Source organism: Pezoporus flaviventris, unplaced genomic scaffold, assembly GCF_033815535.1.
Source record: "Pezoporus flaviventris isolate CSIRO_AGI_PZ_B2104156 unplaced genomic scaffold, CSIRO_AGI_Pfla_v1 ptg000006l, whole genome shotgun sequence".
Lineage (NCBI taxonomy): Eukaryota > Metazoa > Chordata > Aves > Psittaciformes > Psittacidae > Pezoporus > Pezoporus flaviventris.
Window position 1 is genome coordinate 4,081,968 of NW_026892554.1, and position 22,626 is coordinate 4,104,593.

At 36.9% G+C, this 22,626-nt stretch overlaps 1 protein-coding gene across 4 annotated transcripts in view; it reads right to left on the reverse strand.

Moving 5' to 3' along the window:
* The window catches only part of LRRC28 (leucine rich repeat containing 28), a 52,859-nt gene that overhangs the window by 26,760 nt on the left and 3,473 nt on the right, over positions 1-22,626 (reverse strand). Inside the window, exons 3-5 of one of the 4 annotated variants that reach the window (XM_061446683.1) lie at positions 19,050-19,090; positions 16,356-16,393; positions 15,481-15,618 (exon numbers count right to left, since the gene is read on the reverse strand). The exons of 1 other annotated variant lie outside the window; for it this stretch is intronic. In XM_061446683.1, coding sequence (XP_061302667.1) covers positions 15,481-15,618; positions 16,356-16,393; positions 19,050-19,090 — 217 coding nt within the window. Of the gene's footprint in view, positions 1-4,071; positions 4,250-15,480; positions 15,619-16,355; positions 16,394-19,049; positions 19,091-22,626 lie in introns of those variants that run through there. 2 more of the 4 variants (XM_061446685.1, XM_061446686.1) reach the window with 2 other exon arrangements.

Sequence of the window (22,626 nt, forward strand, 5' to 3'; positions counted from 1 at the left end):
AACTTCTACCACAATTTAACATCGATTAACAAAACTGGCAGCCTCTGTATTTCATGGGTCCAGCACGCTGTGCCTTCCCCAGCATCAGCACTGAAGCACCAGGGAGCAGAGATCCACAGTGGTTATTAGGCTGTACTCTGTATTTCCCCTAAATGTAGGTTTGGAATTCCATTTTCTTCCATAATTTGATGGTCTCAATGAGATCCGTTAGAACAAATCAGATGATAAAAATACCAGAAATGAGCATACAGCAGCAAAGCGGAAAAGGTGGGTGAAAGGGCAAGAGGGATGGGGAGGGAAAAACTTGTTTATGCACAAAGGTAACTCAAGGCCATGAAACATTAGGTTTGCTGGGGGCTGGGTAGGGGGTTTTATTTGTTTGGTTGGTTGTTTTTGGAAGACAACCTACCCTTTCATTTTGTTCTAGTGTACTCTGCCTAGTACTTTACTGCCCCACAGCAAGGTACTATTGCTACACAAATAGGTAATAGATGGGAAATTCATATATTACTATTATTCTATGGTTTTATTAAATATCCCAGATTTTGGATGGAAGAGCCAAAATGAAGTGTGACGAGAAAGAATGGTACTTGTCAAGTATACTGCATGGAAAATTCTGCTACCACCTTACAGAAAGTCTCTTATTTAGGAAGTGATGTGGTTTTACTGTAGTCTTTCCTTTGAGGAGCAGCTGTTTTCCTTTTTCTGGGTGTTCCTGGGTGGTATGAACATAAACAAACGTGACATGAATAAAGCATGAGACCTGTTATGTTTCTCTTGTTTTGTTTGTGTCTTACTATCTTCACTGCTGCACATCATCTATAATTCACTGTGCACTAATATCAATACATGGAAAGGGGGAAAAGAAAACTTTCCAGAAGAACTTAGGGCATAAAACAAAGGAGCTAATTATCGAAACTGAAGATGCTGGCCAGCTACAGATGGCTACTTAACTGCCCTGCCTTGACGAAACCACCTAAAACTAAGGCAAATAATGAGCATCCTAAAGAGAGATTAAGGATAATTCAGGAAGCCACAGAGACAGGGCCAGTCATGGCTATAAATTCTAGGACAGCTTTTTCCTTTCTTCTTCTTCAAAGGAAAAAACTTCAGATCAACACAACAGACTGGGCTCTCTGACACAGATCAGTAGCTTCTAACCCATTACTACACTAGCGTCTAAATAATCCAAGCAAAGACCTATCTGTTGTGACTGTTGCTATCAACTGTTTCCAACCAACTCGAAACAGGCACATATTTTTTTCCTCCTCTTGTGGTTAGTGGGGCTTTTTTTTCCCTCCTGTCCAAGAAGTAACTAAATGTATTATAAAAGCAATAGGTCTATGTTAGATTTTCATCTTCCAGTGGAAAAGTATTGCACTGTATCAAGCCAAATTATGCTCGTTTAGATTACTTTTGGAAGATACCAAAGAATCCTCTTCCCTGAAGGTAAACTGCCTTTGTAGCAAAAAAAAAATGCAGCCATAAGATTGAGTGGGATGGGGGGAAAGAAAACGAATCAAAGGAAGAGCTTTAGTTTGGAACCATGCTTATGGCAGTGGAGTCACAATATTTGTTTTTCAAAGGAATGCTAATGTCTTAACTGAAGTAAAGTTCTTCCAGGCTACTGGAAGTTACTACAAATTGCAGCAGTAATTACAGGGGAGGGAGTGGTTAAACAGTCACAGGAAATATTCCCATTATAATAGAGGTGCATCTTCCTCAAATGAAAACTCTGGATCCAGATCTACTAGGAACAGTAAGAGGAGCTTCTCTTGCTCCTCCTCACTTGCTCAGCTTGTCTGTGTGGCAACTCAGCAGACTGGCCAGTTCACCAGTGGAGAAGGGCAGGCAGGAGTTACTATGATGTTCTACTGAGCTACTATAATCTGTTATTGAGAAAATGGTATGGACCAACTACTAACAATTTCTAACTAAGATTACCACAAAAGAAATAAGACATCTGATTCCAAACAACGACAATGTCCTGATTTTCAAAATGCTGAAAGCAACCGCAAGCCTTATCTTCATCAGTGGAAGATACTGCTGCTTAGCGTTTCAAATCAGCATCAAGTAGACAAGTGAGGCTTGCAATTATACTTCAACCCTCCACACTCAGCTATTGTGAACTGCATTCCTCTAGCTACACAAATAAGTAGTCTTAGTCCATAAAGCTCTCAAACATTAAATAATTACCAACTAGAGTACACTTGCAGTCGCTCCCTATGAGTGTCTTCCATAAGGAATGAGAAATTAATGCAGATTTGGACAATACTAAGGTAAAAACAGGTCTTTATTTTAAATGCCACTGCAATAAAACGAAGATAACTGAAATAAAGGTATCAAACTTTGTGTTTGTGACATGAACCACAGGAAAGTTAATCTCATATAATAGCTCCAGTTCTATGCATTCTCTTTAAAGGCTTTTCCCATTTAGATTTAGTGTCAGTAAATGATGCATTTTATTTTGCCTCAATTTATTTAATCGACTAGCTGAGTAAAATCAAGGATGTCGATAACATGCAGTATTTTAACTCTTTCACAATGGTGGTATGAATGAAAATAATACTTGGCCTGCAAGGTCAAAATGGAAATCAATGCATTATAAAATTCTTCCATTGCACAGCACTAACAATTAGTGCTGGTTCACCTTCAAAGACTGATTTTCTTCTCAAGCTTCCCTGAGCACTCACATCCCACTAGTAAATTGCATTTGCTTAGTGCACAAGTAAAATCAACTACCCGTTAATACAGCTAATCACTGCACCCAACCTACAGAGAGCTTAGCTAAAGAAAAACAAGGGATCCAGAAAGACAAATTACATTCATAGCTTCATTTATAAAGACCTAGAGAGTTTAAGGGGAAAACAAATTAAGTTTTAACACTCAATCCTAAAACTTACAAAAACTCAACTTCAAGAACTGATTTTTTCCTGTCACAAATGTTAATTTGGTGCAACAACAAAAAAGAAACTTGAAAATTTCAAATTAACAAGAGTTTCTACATGAAAAATGAGTAGCAAGTTACTTTAGTTTAGTTAACAGGTAACTTTCTGCTGAAAACTAAAAAGTTGAATAGGTTTTATGAACAACTACTGAATTTCATGAACAAGTCTGCAGTCATGTGCTGTCGGAGCAGATGCAATCTGTTTAACTTTTACCAACCTTGTGATAGTTGGGAAGGATAGAGTGAACTGCATTTTTCACCATTTATTTTAAAACAATATTTGTAAAAGTAGGACATAATCCTTCTGAAAGCTGATCTTGCTTGTACAGCTTACTTGGTCTTTGCTTAGGACCCTCCTGAAATAAGTCAGTGCAGCAAAACAAAGTGAGAGCCCTTGGGCAGTACACCACACTGAAACCAGGAAGGCATTTCTAATGTAACCCTGGAATTTGCAAAGCAGCCACTATTACCATTTCCTTTTTCACACATTTACAAACTGATGAAAAATTTCAGAGAAAAAAGACCTGCAGTTTAATATCTGTTCAAAGCTGAGCTCCTTTGAAAGCCTGACTAAACACTACTGAACAGATTGTCCCTATTAAGGAAGCTTTCATACTACAGGAACACAAACACCATTTGTATGTGAAACACCTTTCTCAGCATATATCCAACTCTCCATCTCAGAGGTTTAGCCCTGACCTTGTCAATACACATCTGTCTTCACCCATGTGAACAGCTTTTGGGAAATGTTTATGAGAGAGGCCCTGAGCATCCCTTTAAGATCAGTTTTACTTTTGGGTAACAGCTCTAAAACAAAGACTTTTACAAGTATTTTAAAGAGCATCTGTTCTGAAGTTTCAGAAGTGAACTTCATATACATCACATGTGTCTTGAACCAGGCACTCAGTAAAGTCAGATCTTTACTATCAGCATCATCAGCAGAAGAATTCAGTGCTGACAGATGACTTAGAAAACAACTTCTTCTGCAATTCCCTTACTTAGGGGGCTAGTTTGATACTAGGCACTGTATGACAACTCAAGTTCAGGTTCATTTCTTGGAATATGTTAACTCTCAATAATAAGTGATGTTTTTTTGTAAGAACAGTCAAAGGGAGGAGACTTACTAGAAGTTCCATATTCTGCCTCTCACAGTAAAGACAGGCTAATACATGCGTTGCGCAAGAAGGAGAATCCACCTCATGAGAGCCTAAAGGTGTGTTGCTCAGAACGTGACTGTTGCCAGCCATAACATGGAAAAACCCCTGTATCAAATTCCAAAGAAGAGGCTTTGCTGTGCTCTCAGTAGAGGATTCAGAATGTTGAGGGAATAACTTCCAAAATGAGGGGAACAACATCTTAAAAAAGTTATTTGATTTTTATTTTAATGTGGGTTTTCTTTTTTTAATCTAAGAATAAAGTTGAAAAATGCTGAAGATTCCTTTTTTTTCTTATTTAAATCACAAAAGCAAACAAAAGAAAAATCCCCACAATATCTTAACAGAGATGAAAACACTCTATTGCAATAAATACAAAAGTGATTACATTCATTTTTAGCAGTACTGAAGACAGTTGCCAGACAAGCAACAAAGCCTTGCGCCTTCTTAGTTATGAAGATTACCAGAGATGCCACCAAGAATTTGAGGGGTGGGGAGGATTTACTAGACCTATTAATGGAGCAATGATCTGTAGAGCTTTAAGGCCACACAGGTAATACATAAAATTAAAGCAATTAGCAATGTTAATTTTTATAGTCTTTATGGATTTGCAGATAGATTTATAAACTAACCTTCAAACACTCAGAGCAAGACTGTAACACATACCTAAGAAATTAAATTTCATAGTCTTGCTTTTCTACATCTTATATTCAAATCTACAGGAATAAGACTGACCAAAAGCAACTAAAGACCCTCCACTTTTTCCTCTCCTCTGCTATGCAGTCAATAAGCTCACATAAAACAAATACCACAAATGGAATCATTACTGAATTCAAACACAATGCAGCCACTTCCAGAGCTATTTCTGTGGTATATAACTGTGCCACTGCGTGTCCTCTCCATAAATCTCAAACCCAAGTTTTCAAACAATCAAAATGTAAAAAATCTCCAAATAATTCTGTTTGACCTTCATTAGTTAAGTCTGTGTGCCAGGTCTAATCAGTTCTCACAAGCACATTCCACTTCTTAAAAACAGACTGTAGAAATACATTTTTCAAACTAAAAGAAACAGAATGCATTGTTTTGATGCTACAGCCTGAAGCCCTTTATCTGAGTTTTATCAAAGTATACTCTATCACTGATCAAAGCAGCAATGACAATTTAATGTTCTTTAAAGTTATATACTGCTGCATAAACTTCCCACTTTTGTCTTGTGGCCTCCGGCTCAGCATGTCATTGGGAGTATATTCAAAGGTCAAGAGACGTTCTTTCAGAAGCCCTGTTCCCAAGTGGCAGCTCTCGTGATTGCAGGAGTGGAGTGGGGTAGATTAATTCCATCAGGGCTCTGTTCCCTGATGGAATACCCTAGAAACTTCAGGTTGTCATTTCTTCCACCAGATGTTTGGAAGAATACTTTGTATGTAACTGTATGAACTGTGTATGGTAGTAGCATTTCCACATCACCCTGTTACTGATTTTATCATCCTCTCAAGACCTCTTCTCACTCTAGGACTGAAAACAATATTTCATTTAAAATTCTCTTCTGTTTAATATTTTGCATGTGACTGGGTGATTTCCTAAAGCAAAGCTTGGAAGTGACTTGGACATGCAAGACTTATAATCTGTATTTTAGCAATTTACCAAGAAATCTCAAATTGAGTTTACTAGAAAAATATTTTGCAATTTCATGTTTAATGAACTGTGTTGAAACGAGCTGTACTTAAGACTCCTTATTTAATAAAAGGGCATCCAAACATACAACATAACTACCATGCTTCTACAATTATAATTAAGGTCTCCAACATCTCTGTTGAGTTTTAAGCTTCAGATGAATGCTTGTCATGATTACTTGAAGCACTCTCAGTATCTTTAAAATTCCTGCCTGCCCCCCACAGACAAGAGGAAAACCCCTGGAGAAACAAGGCTTAGTGCCTTGAGAAATCAAGGACTGCAAATCTGAGGAAGGAGCCAGGATTCAAGAGGCAGTACCAAATCTCTTAACAATAGAGAATCCAGTTAAATCTGCTCCCATACTCTCAGGAATGCACAAATCGTCCAAGTACCTCACCATTAGAAGCAGCACTCCAACTCCTTTATCTTGGCACAGCTCCTTTATCTCCTATCTAAAAAGCCCTTGCGGGGGACGGCTACCAGGGGGAAAGCCCATGGCCCAGAGCTTAGAAAACATACGTGTTCCTGCAAAGATTTTGCTTTTCACAAGGGAGTACTGCAAAGCCAGAAGCACAACAGGCTTGAGAGTACCACTGGTAATAATTAGCTTGGCTCTTCTCTGCTCCATCCTGATTTCACCTACACCTCCCCAGCTTTCTTCATAACTCCATTTCAGAGAAAGAAAGGAACCGAGTGGGAGAGAACTATGGGGCTGGCAGGGCCAGATTTTCCAAGTTTGATGCATGGTAACTTTCACAAGCATCTCACACAGAACAGCAGGGAACAAGTGGCAACACTGGCCCATTCTCAGAAACTAGTTTTCTAAGTACTAAAACCACAGGAAACTGGAATTTTGATGCTTCAGAAAATAAAAACTGAAAATAAAGGTACTGGGCAACAGGCAGCTTTGCATTGACAGTTGTGCCCTCTAAAACATGTTGATCCTACAGCATAATAAAAAGGTATTTTAGCGATTAGAACTCCATGTGGTGTCATTCTAAGATGTCTCTTTCCAGACACCGTAACATTCGTTAAGACTCTGTGCCCAGTAAGAATTATCACATAAAAAGGGAACCTTTACAGGTCACCTTTTGTCCAGTCCATACAAAGAATCCAAATGAAATCAACCTGGACTTAAGTGCTGATGTACCAACTCTACTCTCAGACACTCTTAGATCTAGTAACAAACTCAGTAAGTACATGAGCACACTGTTCATGTTTTAAGTACAGTCAAACTTCAGACAGAGACTTTTTCAAATTAAAGCATCACCAAAAACAGAGGAGGGACCAAAGAAAAAAGCGTGACTGATTCAAAATCATGATCATCTTGCTAAAATACATAAGAAAAACCACTAAAGTTATGTTACAATATTTAAGTCACTCAAAAATGTAACACTAGTATTAGAGAACTCAAACGCCTGGTCATTAGGATTTTGCTTCAACAGGATTTTAGCCTTCAATCTACTGACATGAAACCTCAATGTTAGTTTCAGTTTGTCCCTGATCACTTTTCCAGATACATAATCACAGCAGTTGTTTTTAAGATCTATGTTTTATACAATTGCAGGCACTTGGAAATACAACGCACTGAACCATATCACAGTTCCATTTAAGTAAAAACATGCTCATTAAAACAGCTTAATTTCCAAATACTTTTCCCAGTGATCGTGCTAAATGAGAGTAGTAAATTTTAAGATGGAATTTTCTAGTCCAATAAGCCGAGTACACAAAGCAGTATTTGAATATGTAATTTAAATGTTACAAAGACATTGATGGCTTCTTCCAACTGTTTCCTATTAGTTTTCAGATTAATGAATTACAACACATACATACTTAGCACATGCATTTTTGAGAACCTGCTGTGCAACGCCAGAATGAGGAATACCACAGGCCATTGTTGAAAGAGATAGTTTTGTTGGGGTTTTTGTTTCTTAACGTCATTTCTGCGGCAGTTACGGGAAACGTTAGAGTTCCAGGATGCCCCATTGAAGCCTATCTGGGAGTTTTGGAACAAAAACATACATTAGAAGAACACTATAAGCTTAAAATATAGCTCCTGAATTTTTCCGACTATACGTTTATACTATTTTTGCTACCAGTATCGAGTGTCATTATGAAGCTTCCATGGTACACGAGAAAACATTGCACAGTAATAACAAAGAGGCTTTTAAATGCCCCTCAACAGTGGGAGGTGTTAAAAAACAACTGTAAGAAGGGAAAAGCAGACACAAAGAGAATAGTGAGCAGTTCTGTATACACAGATGACTCATCCTGACACACTACACAGGTGAGGGTACACAGGAAAAGCTTCAGTTAATGAAAATTTCCAGGAATTTAATGGAATTTTTCTATTCTCTGTCTTCACTTCCCTCCCCATAAATTTAAAGTACTCAGAAGTACTAGCAGTCCTCCTGAGAACTTAACCCAAACCAAATGTTTGAGCAAAGTAATCTCCGTTATAAAATCTCATACAACAAACATCCTTGAACTGAAAAAGTACCCCTGTGTTTGGACATGCATGAAAGCTAATCTGCTAAGGAATACAATATCCTGTCCTGCGCTTTGGTCAGCTCTAGTTGGGGCACAAAGTCCAGAGACAATCAGGAACCATCCACACTGCCATCTTGTTCCTAACTCTTCAGCTATGACTGTTATAAGGGGAATCTTTCTTGTAAGAACTTTCAGCCCTTACAGGCTGTGAATTTATACAAGAGCAAAACATGTACAAATCCTTCCTCCTAGAAATCCAAAGAATGTCTTAAAGATACCATCACGTATTTTTGTTGTGCTTCTACATTAATACAGCAAAATTACTGCAGCCTTCTTAATTCTGAAGGGAAAAAAACCCATCACAGTAACAGCAAGCATGGGGAAGTGCTGCACTGATGCAGATTTAAAAGTATTTTCTGCTGTTGAACCAAGGAGCTAATGTAAACCCAGTATGCTGAACTCTTGGTTTCACACAGTAAACCTAATCTAGAAATGAATTATTAAACAGAGCATATATTTTACAGATCTGTGCAAAGAAAAACTTCACCTCCTTCAAGGAAAACAACGTATTATGATAATAATAAAAAGATTTTTATTTAGGAGTCGATGCTCCTTTAAATAGCCACGTACTTACAGAGTGCAAAGCTCATGAAACCTAATCTATGTTTTCCTCAAATCCCCACAAGTCCCTTTACTTAAAAACACCACACTCCTGGATGGGTGCCTGGCGTACCAAACCTGTCCCGTCGTGAGTATTTTTAGCCATGTTACTAAATTAGGAAAGCAGAGTGGACTAAGGTTATGCCAAGCCTGAAAAAAAGAACAGGGTCTGCATCAGTTTGTGCCTTTGCTCTTAAAGCCATAACCATTATAAAAGAAGCTTGCACTGAAGTATCAAAGCAATTTACTCTTATCAGAGACAGTAATAAAAGCACAAGGGAAATATAGGAGCAAAAATCAAACATAAAAAAAAAAGCCAAATTTACTCCTCCCCGTTTTGAAGGCTGTAAATCAAAATACAGAACACAAGTTTACACATTAGTTAAAACTACATATTTTAATGCCAGGGTCTAGAATAAGAATAGAATTATTGGCATACTGTACCTATGATCAGTGGAAATCTACTGTGAAAAGGAGGCATGGAAGAAGTTGTGTTTATATGCCTTTAATTAAAATTTACTGAAATACCTTATAGTGAGCTCTGTTCAGAATTACTAAGTTGGGCATTCAAGAAGTCTTTACCAGTGAAATACTGGTATGAATAGTAAATACAGATATTGTACTTTATAGCAACTTAAAAAAAGTGAGAGAAATGAATATGCAGTTTTCATGTCTCAAAGCTTCTCTTGCCCCCAATTAGGAAAGCAAATTCCAAAGCAAAACAGACTTAGCAATAATCAATAAACATTTCAAGGGTTACTCTATAAATAGATGAAGCAGTAACCAACAATTATAGTTTGATTTATAACTTTAATAACGACTGAACCCTTCTTGTCAGCACCTATGCAAAAGAAAGAGATAAATACTGGATCACCAAGTTATACTTTTCAAAATTCATCTTCATAAACTCTTCCAGCCTTCTGCAACTGCAAGTTGTTTCAGTTAGAAAACCTCCCTGACCTTACTGCTGTTAATTTCCTATTAATTCAGAGGGTTATTAATTATGGAGATATAATTATTAATTTCCTAATAATGGGTGGAAAGACTCAATCCTCCCCAATGTTAAATATGATCAACCTCAAAAAAAGGTGTGGTCTTAACAAATGGAATGGGAACACCCAAGTTCTATTTCTGGCTAACACTGACTCCTGCTGTGGCCTGGAGCAAAGCACTTCTGTGAAAAACACTTTTTTTCCATTCTGTAAAATGAGGATAACACTCCCTTATCAGCTTCACAGGATCTTTCTCAAATGCTTTGAAGATGAAGTTTTATAAGCCTACAAATGTATTTTAATGAGGCTTAAACTGACTATATTTCTAAAGCAATTCGCCTTAAAAAGGAAAAGTATTTGAACAGAAATGAAATTACTATAATTGCTATTAACCTCCCCTAAATACTGCCTTTAAAAAACCAAAGGCAGAAGAATAAATTTCCCTTCACATTCTACCTAAATGAAGCAAAATGCCAACAAGTGGATGCAGTATACAGAAGTCACAAGAGACAACACAGAAATGCCAATTTGAAATGGAAGCTACACATCTATTTGGGGGAAGAAAGGGCATTTGCTCAACCTGTCTTTGCCTCCTGCAGAGATCCTGTGCACCGCTTCAGCAACAGCAACTGCTGATGCCACCCAGTCACCTGCACTTTAACTTGACAGAAATAAGAAAGAGCATCACACATTTTACATGAAGTTTAGTATTATTTGACTGCATTTTAATTTTTTGGCCTGTTCAATGCACTCAGTTCTTGGTTTTCAAAGCTCCCCACTACAAACACAAAAGGAAACGGTCTACCCCACGTACAGACAACTGCTGATAGAGGGTTTTTTCCCCCATTCTTAAAAGGAACTTTGCCAAAAGATGGGCTGGGATCATAAACCATACCCTATTCTTTGTTTAATTACTTAGCTTCTGCTCTTGACTTGGCAAAACATTAAGCCTTTCATTTTAGTAAATCTATAATTAACTCCACCATGTGCTGAGTAAACATAACCTCATTTTTAATTAAACCTTAGAACAAGATGCTATAACTTGCCAGTTCTAAGGAGAAGTATCTTTCAAGTAATATGCAATAAAAAAACTAATCCTTGTCAAACACAAAACTTAAGTCTGACTTCGAGTATAACCCAAAAAGTCTTATGTAGTCAAAACATGCATTCACTAACGACAAGACCAAAATTTAAACGTGAAGAGCCATCACTTCAAATCAAGTTTCCAAGGCTAAAGTCAAACCAAACCTTAATGTCAACACAACAAAACAGAGAGATAACTTTGGCTGTGGGACTCTGAGGAATAATTCTTACAGTACATCTCACTGGATTGATATTTTTTGCAAATGATGCAGTAATCTTACACGACGAGAAAATAATTTCTTAAGAAGCAAAGGAGCTGGACTATCAGATGCATTATAAACACCAGAAACAAAGGGGAACTTTCTAATTACTCATTCATAAGTGAGAAGACTCAACATTTACTTCTGACAACTGAACTCACTCATATAGGATTAACTACAATTCTACATTATATTGAGGCAAATCTGCTGAATAAAATCTCAAAACAAAATTTAGCTACTATGAAAACGTAATGTCAACTTTAAGTCAAGCTTATACATGAACTCATGTATGAAATAATAACCACCTTCTCTTTATGCTGCAACTCTGAGATTTTTTTTCAAGAAAGATCCCTGGCATTACGCATCTCCAAATGGCCCTCAAGAAATCAATTATTTAAGTGCTACAGTTAATAGTAGGAAACTCCACAAAACCTGACTTCATGTTCAAGAACTACATATAGCAGAGCCAAATAAAAGAACCAAGAAATTAGTTCAAGACAGAAGTTACGAGATTTACAGTTTGGAGAACAAAAAAACCCACTGTGCATTCCAATGAAAAACAGTGCTCAAGAGAACTTTGTAATATTCAATCTCATTCTCTCACTTATCTGCAACCCTTTTAATCAGCTCTCCTCTCAAAGACAGAGTTTCTCAGTTAGTCATTCTGATTACCACAGAATCTAGACACTGATGACTGCATTAGGCAGAAGCCGATCCACGTTATTAACCTTCTGCGGAGTATCCTCAAAACACGACTTCAAGAGAATTTCGCAAAGCATTTTCTTGCAGCCATTTTACATTATATTTGAATTTCAACATACTTATTCTGGACAATTTTTTTCCCTTCTCATCAAGTTTAGCTTAGTCATCTTTCAGCAATCCTCACAACAACTTCATGTTGCCTGACGGAAGTCCCTTTGTTTCAGTGGTAATGCACAATTAAACAAAGTGCCTTGAGGCCAAAGTACATGATTTTATCCACGGGTGACGCTGATTTGGTAGTGTTTGCTAAACACTACAAGAGTGCCACAGCACAGAAAGTGCTTTCTAATCTCCAAGGAACACAATTTCTATGCTTCACCTAATGCCCTTTTCCCCCTCATCAGTCCTGTATTGCCCGATTTCTTTGGGAAGAAAAGCTTATGTATTGATGCTGTCACCATGTATTTTCATTATTCTCCTGCACCTCCCCCATTAAAGTAACTTCTAAAAGTAGCTGGAAAATCATGATCAAACCTGAGAAACTGAGAGGTCTTCATTATGAAATTCTCACAAGTTTTATGAAGACAGGTACTTAGAGACTAAAATCTTGCCCATCACATTGAAAATAAACCACAGCACAAGCACAACCTCTGTTAGAGCCTGAAGACTGTCTATAATCAGTCTGAAGATCTCCATAGGGCCTCATTATGCACACTATTTCAATTGTTTTAAAATTAGAGTCATGCTAGATTTCCATAAGGCAAACCTTAAATAGTACAACGGAACTTAAAGGAGCACAATTGTGGAACAAAACCATTAAAAATGAATAACGAATCCACACAACGCTATTAACTGCATTGTTTCAGTTCTTAATCACAATTGAGATACGACAGAATCACTCTTAAAATATCAAATTCAATAGAAAAGTGTGGGTATTCAGACACTTAATGGCAAAATTTGCCAACCGTTCTGCAGCTGTAATGAAGACATTGTTTTAACAATTGATGAAGGCTATTACTAAGAGTATAACTATCTACTCCTAGATATCCATGCAGCTCCAACAAAAACTGAGGGTACTTGTAACACCGGACACTGGGAAGGGAGAAACAAGAGGAATCACAAGGCCACAACTCTAAAGTAAGCTTTTTATGTGATGACATCATTATGCTGCAAATTAGCCTATCTGGTTACAAAAGGTGAATGGCAATCAGCCTTTTTGGCTTTTCTGCTGTGATAAACAGTTCACTGCCATTTGTGTGGTATGTGCGGGACTAAATCTGTAAGAAAATGAGTTTTGAAAAGTTTATTCCATAAATGACCATCACCTAATACCTGAAAGCTATTTTTTTTTAATGCAGATCTTTAAAATCTGCACAAGCTCCACTGGTAGAAACTAAATTATATCTTAAATGGTTACTTATTATAAATTAAAAGCAATTACGAGCTGTCTTTCCCTAACAGTGCTGTAAAGAAAGCAGTTAACACAGTAAAATCGTGTACTGCAGTAAAATCACACCCCATCCTAGCTCATTTTATTAACTTTGCTAGCTTTCCTGACAGAAAGCTATTTAACACTATTATGAAGATTCAAGCTACCAACGTAATTAAGGGTAATAGAATTTTTCAGAACTTCCTAATTTGCTCTATTTTTTCAACTGTAGAACATAAGTTATTTTCGCAGATGAAAAGTTTTAGTTTTCAAACTCAAAAATTTTGTTATAAAGTCATCTTTGAATTCTTTGCAATTCTACAATGAAAAACTACGAAAATATGCTTGGAAGCCCTCTTCAGAAAGCGGTGTGTTTAGGAAACACTCAATGCAGTAGATTAACTCTCCAGTGGGCAAACTCTCCAGTGTAAGTGAAAGACTAATCTTTCTGACTGGCAACACTCAAGCTGTATGACATCCCATCATGTTGATAGTGACAGCATCTGCACAGACAGGATTAGTAACGACAGTAATGGCATATGTATGAACTGATGGTACACTACCAGCAAACCAGAAAGACCACACACCACTGAATTCTCCTATTCAATAGTAGGCAACAGTAGTATTATTTCTAAGCATGCAAAATTCTTGTGCACGCAAAGCTAAAAGAGCGCAGGGACACTGCTCAGTACTGAATTCTGTAAACTTGAGGAGAAATTAAATGCAGTGTGCCTATGCAGCTGATACCAGCTCCTAATCAAATGTGGTAGACACGAAATCAGCTCCTCAGTAATGTAAATTATCCTTTTGAAAGTCTTTTTAGGAACCTTTTAAAGTTAATGTGTGAAGTTTTGCAGAAAATGTGTCACTTTTTCTTTGAACAAGTCTTTCTTTCATGGTACAGCACCATAAGGTAAATTATCTTTGAGGAACATAAAGCACACTCAAGTCACTCCTTCCTTTTGAATGTAGGACATCTGAAAATTGATGGAAATTTTATTGGCCTTGGGTCATAATGTTTAACAGGTTTATCTAATTTCATTCCAGAGCATTTACATAGTCATATGAATTTCCTTCTTTCTAATCATAATCATCCTTTGACTTGTTCTTACTAAGCTTATTATGCCTAGCAAAGTACAAGGAAAGGACAGATAGACTTCTGCACCCAAAACTTCAAGGAGCATCTGCAATATATTTCTTGAGAACAAGCAATGTGAATTTCCAAACACATGAAGGCTACACTGAGAAGTTAGTTAAAATTAGAGGCAATAGCTAACCCTGTTAAAGTTAGACTACTTGTTTGAAATGGTGGCCTTAGATTTTGTCATCTTCGCAGAAAATGCAAATATGACAGAAAAAAATACTAAAAAATCAAATTAAAAATATCTAAAAATAATCATCATCATCATCATCTCATCTGCAAAGATGTAAGGGCCATGGAAGAACAATAATCAGTTATGTCTGCTTATCAGAGTATTTAGAAGGCCAAAAAATAAAATAATTCAAAATCTGCCTATGGCCAACTTTTACTGACTTTGTGTCACATTTACTTGAAATAAATTGTGCTTTTTAGTTCTAAACTAGCAAGACAAACATTTGTTATTTACTGTCATAGTGAGGTAGAACGGCCATAGGCAAACCTACCAGACATGTGTCTTTATAGAAAATACAAGAATAGGGCTGTTGGGCAAAAAAGAAAGAAAGGACAGACTGGAACCCGTTATATTCTGGAAAACTGGAAGAAACATCGTTTTCCCATAATGACAGTTGTCATTGCCATTTTGTGCGTTCTCATGGAAGTTCAATATTTTCCTGATACAATAGCAAAGACTGTTAAATAGACACATCTTTTCCCACTTCAGAAGCATTTTTCAGGCCTTTTCTTGACCTCAAGTACATATTGCAAGGCTTTTTTTCTAACTACAGAGTATATTTAGTACCATACATACAATGGCAATCCCTGCCTAGTCTTTAAATGCAAGTTGTACAATGCTTCAGCTGTAAGATATGAATAAACCAGAGCAGATCAGTGTGCAAATTAAGTTCAAACAGATTTTGTCATTGCTGTAATCCCTCACACACTGGTGCTTACCTGCAGGTAAGTATTTCAGCTGGTTGTTGGCCAAGCGAAGGTGACGTAGAGATCTCAGGCGGCCAATCTCTGGACACACAATTTCGAGGGCATTATCACTTAGGTCTAGAAACTGCAGTTTAACGAGGGAGCCAATGGCTTGTGAGAGAACAGATTAAAACACCGATGTGACCCAACAGTAATATTAAAATCTTAATAGGGCTATGAGAGGATAAAAAGCCACAGTAGCTAACACCTACGTCTAAGCACATTTGGTCATATTAAAGCAGGTCTCACAACTGAATAACAATTTGTGAAAATGCTTATCTACCCAACAAACAGTGCAGCTGTCAGTGAGACAGCAAGGAGAAGTGATGTACAGAATAATGCCATTTCTAGATTCTCCTTGGATGATTCTGCTCCGAAATCACTTTTTCCATTCCTTTGAGTTTATCCAATTTATATATGCAGGAAGAGTTTAAAGTACTTGCCTGAAGTTAGGCACATAACTCTACAATTAAGACAAGGAAGAGAAACTAGTATAAATTCTTAATCCTTTAGGTTTCAAATCTGTCATGATCTAAACCAGCAGCGTATTCTGCATAGCAAGCAGAAGACACTTTGGATTTTTTTTTTCTGTAGATAAGTGCCATTTAGCCTTTTCACTTTCCGCAATTAGAACTGAAGCAAACAGCATTTAGGTGCATTTAGGAATTCATTAAAAGAATTTAACATAGCATAAACAAGGTTATTATCAACTAAGAGCTACACTGGTAAGTTTGTATGAAAATATTTAATGTTTTATGGGAAAATAAAGGAAAAACAGGCCTCTTCAAAGAGGAAAAATGAATATTTTATTATTCCTGCCAGTTATTGTAAGCTGGTAGATTACTTACCTTCAGGTACAACAACTATGTTATTTGAATGAAGGTACCTGGGGGAAGGAGAAAAAAAAAAGCAGAGGACACCACCTGTTACCCTCAAGGACTTCTGCTACATAATCAGTTTGCAAAATATCCGATTTCAGACACAAAGAGCACCCTCAAAGCCATTCCTCTATGACCACAAAAGCTGTGGAAACTGTATAAACTGGCAATGGATAGGTACTTAAGTTTCACTTAAATGACAAACAAAAAATTCACTATTAAATGATTAACATAAAAATAGAAGAGAATGACATACAATCCTTTACAACAAAACTTTCACAGTTACAATAATAGCAGGCTTTAGTGTTGAGTCTTAAGAGGAAAACAAAAAGGAAAAACAAAAACATAAATAGAATAACCAAAATGAGCCATATTTAATCACCAGGTTATTCCACACTAAATACTGGGCAAGAAAAGTAAATAGCTCAAATCATAAATGCAAGTTATATGATTATAAACATTTTCCCCTACACTCTTAGACCATTACTGACTAATGAAACAAGTACACCATCTACTTACTGCAAGTGGGGTTTTCAAACTTAAGAGTACTTTTTTCAAAGAAAAACCCAATGTTTCAAAGAAAAACCCATGGTTTTAGGCTATTGCGTGGCCCAATCTCTCACTAAGAATACCCAGCACCCTCTGCTGGAGCACTTCTAGTATTACGAGTAACATAAAAAACCCACAAGATTTTACATACTAGTTCTCAATCAATATTGCTGCAAATGAAATAACAGGTCTTGTAGAAAAATAACAGTAACAAGTTTTCAAATCTTGATATCCAATTGTAAAGACACACAGGAAGTCAATGTCCAAGTGCTTAGCCACACATGGAAATTATCTGTACAGTGTTACTATTCCGGCTCTATTCAGGCAGTATTTCCTACAGCAGAAGCCTGTCTCTTTGAGGAGATGCAGGCAGAACAAGAAAGACATGAACATTTCAACTGCATGGAGCATCTAAGCCTTCTGGTTTTCTTTAAAAACATTTAAAGTTTACTAAAAATGTAACAAACATATGGATAGCAGATATGTCTATAGGAATATGTATATCAAACCTCAGGATGAGAATTCTCCTACTCATTTCAGCTGCAACTCCTGAAAACACTAGCGAACTATTTCACTCAGGCTAAATGAGCTCAGTGTATGTTATGAGGATCTACACCTAATATCCCAGCATGCTGGGATACAACATATAAAGAAACAGACAATAGTGAAGTTTTAAAAATATGTAAGTGAAATTGCTTAAGGATACAACTTGCAAGAAAATCAGTTCAATTTGTCTTTCAAAATTTAAAGCTACTGCAACAAATTATTCTTTAAGTAAATCTTTATTTTGTGGTCTTTCTCTGCCAACAAAACATTTCTCACTGTCTGATCAAACATTGACTTGTACTGCTAGAGCTACACAAACCACAAGCCCACTGCAGCTCTCTCTAGACCATCAGAATGTGTGGGGTAATGATGGCACAACTAAACCTGCTGAACCCTAAATAATGAGGTTTGACTCCTACAATTCGGTGTTTGTAAGAGATGACTAAGCTGTAATTTATACAGGTTTTCCTAAAAGCACCATCAGATAACACGGAGATTTCCTGATGCCCCATGGCAAATCATTAAATACTAAGTATATCAAATACAAAAATATTTATTTTACTGCTTCAGAGCATAAATATATTCTCAGGCATGATGAGACAAGACTGTCTCTCAAGCAAGTCAGAGACTGCAGTGACCTACAAAATAGTTCAATTATACTGTGGTCATGTGTACCAGAAAGGTGTGGTTTCAAGGGCCAAATTAAGATGACAAGATCAGACATCTGAATGCATTAGACTGCTCATATACACACCTCCTGCTGCTTGGAGCTTTCCATTAAATAAACAGAATCAATGGTCCATCACTTACTCAACTGAAAGTGAGCCAAAGGAGTTAAAAGGGAAAAAGGGGATGGCCCTTTTAACATCCCTACACCAATCCTACCATAGAAAGAAATAATAACCTTACAAGAAGAAAAGGGAAGGGAAGGAAATGTTGACTGAGGGGCTTACAGCTTAAAATTAATAGCCGTGATAATAGAGTTCATGTGACATCCATTCTTTGGACAAGACTGGATAAACTGCTCTACTTATAGCAACCACCATGAAATAGTTACTACCCTACCTGATCATTCCTGCTCCTGTTAGACAATCTGTGCCTTGCTTCCAAAAGAACTAATTACTACAATCAGCAAGACTAAGATCATAATACCCCTAGGTAGCTGGGGTGGAAATGAGCAACTAGGGATGGGCTGGAGGCAGTAACCTGTTATTCTAGGTCTGTTACAACCACCTAACCATTGCATTTTGAGGTTCCAGTGCTTTATCAGGGTGACAGCACTGTACACAGGAGTTGGGTGTCAAGTATTTTTAACTTCAGCAGTGTAGATATTTGTATAAAAGCTCTTGTTACACAATAAAAAAGAAATTGTAAAAAATACTAACATGGGACTCAACACATCTGGATACACCTCCTTTAAACCACCAAGAAATTACCCATTCTTGCCCTCCAAGAAACCCTTCACACTTAAAGAGGTAGCTTAGGTACAAGCAATACATTCTAGAATTATTTTTAAGATAAGATGGATCAGAATAATAAAAATATATTAAAACTCCTACGCAAACTCACAATTCCACGAGGTTTGGAAGCTTCTGTGCAAGGTTTTCTGGCTGAAAAAGAGTTAGACATTTTTAGGTTTCAAAACAAAACACAGACACACGCACGCATTGTGTACCAAACTCATTTTAATAACCATACTAAAGCACATCAGCAGCAGAAAAAATGGCAACAAGGAGCTTGCATACAATACCCTATTTCCACACCACTGCATGTTCACCATCAGTGCAATGTGGGTTATAGCAAGGGTAAGCAAACAGAACTACAGCCTCAAAGTGACATCAACATGTTGTCAACCAAAAAACAGTCGGACTTCTGAGGCTGAAAAGATGGATTACCAGAACTTCACTTTTGAAGTATATCAAGTGAGTTGAAGCCAAGAGACCACTAAGAAGCTGCAGCCTTTACAGACCTGAAGCAGAACAAGAACTATCCAAGTTGTCTACCCATAATGTATTTTATTTTGTAATGCTTCTACACTGGGAAGTGACCTACCAACTTTGTGTCGCTTAATCAACTACCACCAAGGCAGAAGTGCTGAATCCAAACTAGATTGCCTTATTTGCACATTCACATGCATATCATTTTCTAACTGCTAACTGATCCTTAGCTGCAGTTTTTTCTTGATGGCATTTATAACCATGAACATACATCACAAGATCAGCTTCACAAATTTTACATGTCATGCGGTAACCATATCAAAATTATTCAAGGTTAAGAGTTCTACTGCATAAGAAATCTATTTTAAACAATGATATGTTTTACTGGAAGCTTTTACAATACACATGTTGAGAAACAAATTAATTTTAACAGCAGCTCAATCACATGGTTAATTTTGTTTAAAAAAAACTAGCAATTTTCCCTGTCATTTAAATTTAAGGTATATTGTTATCTAAAGTACTTTGTGCTTATAAATTTATTATTAAGTAATAGGCTATGCTGAAGAAGTGATATCATAATATTTTCATGTAGCAAACATGCCACATCCTAGGCCCGAGTACAAAAAGGAATTTAACTATGGAGCAGCAGATAAGGGCTCTGTTGACGTCAAGACCCAAGGAACAGGCTGTATCTGATCAGTTGTTGCCACCTACTGGAAGGTTTCCTACAGTACATTGATCTCTGTACAGAATCTTACTCGGTCAAAGAGAAAAGCTTAAGCTAAGAAAATATGCAACGACTGCAACACAGTCAAGCACAAAAAGTTCAAGCTTTAATTTAATAAGAGGGAACGTTAAAAAACAGTCATTCTGTTAGTATAGGGATACTAAACCGAATCACAAACTATTTTCACATTATACTCCTGCTTTAAGAGAGCTAACCTTAGAAGAGAGACAACTTGACAGTTCAGCAAGTCTATAACAGAACTTCTGCTTATCTTCTTAAATACCACAATAACAGCGGGTCTGAGTCAAAGTTGCTCAATGCAACGTTCTACAACAAAGCTATTCACAATCCACAAACTGAGAGGTAAAACTAACTCTGGTCTCTACTGCTGACATGACAACAAACAATGAGAAATGAATCACCAATTCTGCCACCAGTTTGTCTCGCCCTCACACCCACTGGATACTTCTCAGAAAGTGAAACTGCTGATGTGTCTGATCAGGAAACCATCACATATTCTGAGTCAGTAAATTAAGAATAATTGTTCTTTGATATCACTAGATCATGCTTTTGACAGTGCCATCGAGGCAAGCACGTATTTCCTTTTAATAGATGGGGAAATAGGATTACTGTAAGGCTAATGGTATAAAACATTAAATGAGAAGTTGAAAGACCTGATGCTGGGACATGGGTGTGCTCTATAGCTTCTTGATACACTCACATTATGTCAGGGCCCTCTATCATTTCCATCTTGCCAATGAAGATACAAAGAAATTTTTCTAGGCAAGTTACCTGTAAATTCTGTCAGTGTAACTATTCCAGATGTTTTCATAAAAGCCATCTGTTAAGGACTAAAGTCATTTTAGAAGAGCAAAGAAAACAGCTGATTCAGCCAACATTTTTCAGAACTCTGAAGGAATTAACCGGTTGGACAAAAGTACCATCTGACTTTAAAAAAATATGATGCAGATTTAGTTTTGATGACTGCTAATAATTCATATTCAATTTAAAGTATTTCTTGATGACCTAATACTCATCATACTGCATAGAAGCAAAGAAGCAAAAGGCTGAACCATCTCCTTTCAATAACTTACTTGTTTTCAAGATGATACCCTCCCACAATGTAACTATCTTACTACTTCTTTACTGAAACCGAGAGTATTATTTGTCCTACCAGCAGTGGACATGAAAAAAATCATTATGAATAGATTCCTTTGTAAAAATACTGATGATTTCTGCTCTCCCCTATTACTCCTCTTCCATCCTTTTTCCCCTTTCTCTTCTATTTCTGCAAGAGAAATTAGCCTAAATCTCAACCTTCTCTTATAGGGCATGTCCTCTAAAAATCCCTTGTTGCTGTTTTCTAGGTTCTTTCCAATTTACCTAGGTTATTCGTAAGTATGAAACTCCAGGCTCAATCTTTGTCCCAGCTTATGCTTTAATGGTGTCCAATAATTATTTCCTTCTGCTTTTAATGGAGAATGAGAAATTTTCTAATTTCCAAAAAACATTGCCTTTTTTTGTACCATACTGCTGACTTGATAGATTTTGGTCCACTACAACTTCCAACATCTATTCTGCTGAACAGAAGCTCCATGAATGAGACCAAATTTTGTTTGCCTAGTTCCTAACTACAGTGCTATGCACTTGAAGGAGATTCCATCAAGTAATATTATGAGCAAGTTATTCCATCATTTTGAATCCTAATGCTCTACTTCATGCTGTTTGCAAGTCACTTTATGTAGGATCTACATAAAGTTTTGTTTCATTTCCATAACTATAATACCAAACAGCATTGGGTGAGAGCTGCCTTCCTCATTTGATACATCTTCTGTTGACAGTAACCATTAATTACTCTTATGGCATCTTACATCTCTGATGGCTGACAATATTAACAGATATTGAGAGGAAATTGAGTTAAACTGTTAACTTGCAAGACTTAGTTTTGGTTTCTAATTTATAATTACTTGGAGAAAAATGAAAGCAGGCTCTAACACATGCATGCAGAAAAGTTACATGCAAAACTCTCCTTATGATTCTTTCATCCTCTGGGCAGTGCAAACTTCATGAACCTTACCACAAAAATAATCACTGAATTTTACAAAGCATCAAAGCAGAACTGTTCACAGTCTTTGGTCAATTTTTAAAGCAGCCTTAATGCATAACCACGAATCCTATCCTCCCATTAAATTATTAACCAAAGGACTTGCGCAAAATCAAAAGTGCAGTACATGCACACTTAAGTCACTTATTCAAGGGGAAGAAAAACCATAAAATTTTCAGAGCCTTTTCAGCTTTTGACCCGTAAAGTAAAACCCTTATTGAGGATTTCCAATGCATTGCAGGGAAAACTTTAAACACCACTCCTTAAACTTGAGTACTGAACTTTTTCTAGGGAGCACTGAAAAACATAATTTTGGTGAATTTTAAGTATTCAGGACCGCCAGCTCCTCTGCCCTGGCTATTATTTTATCTATCATAC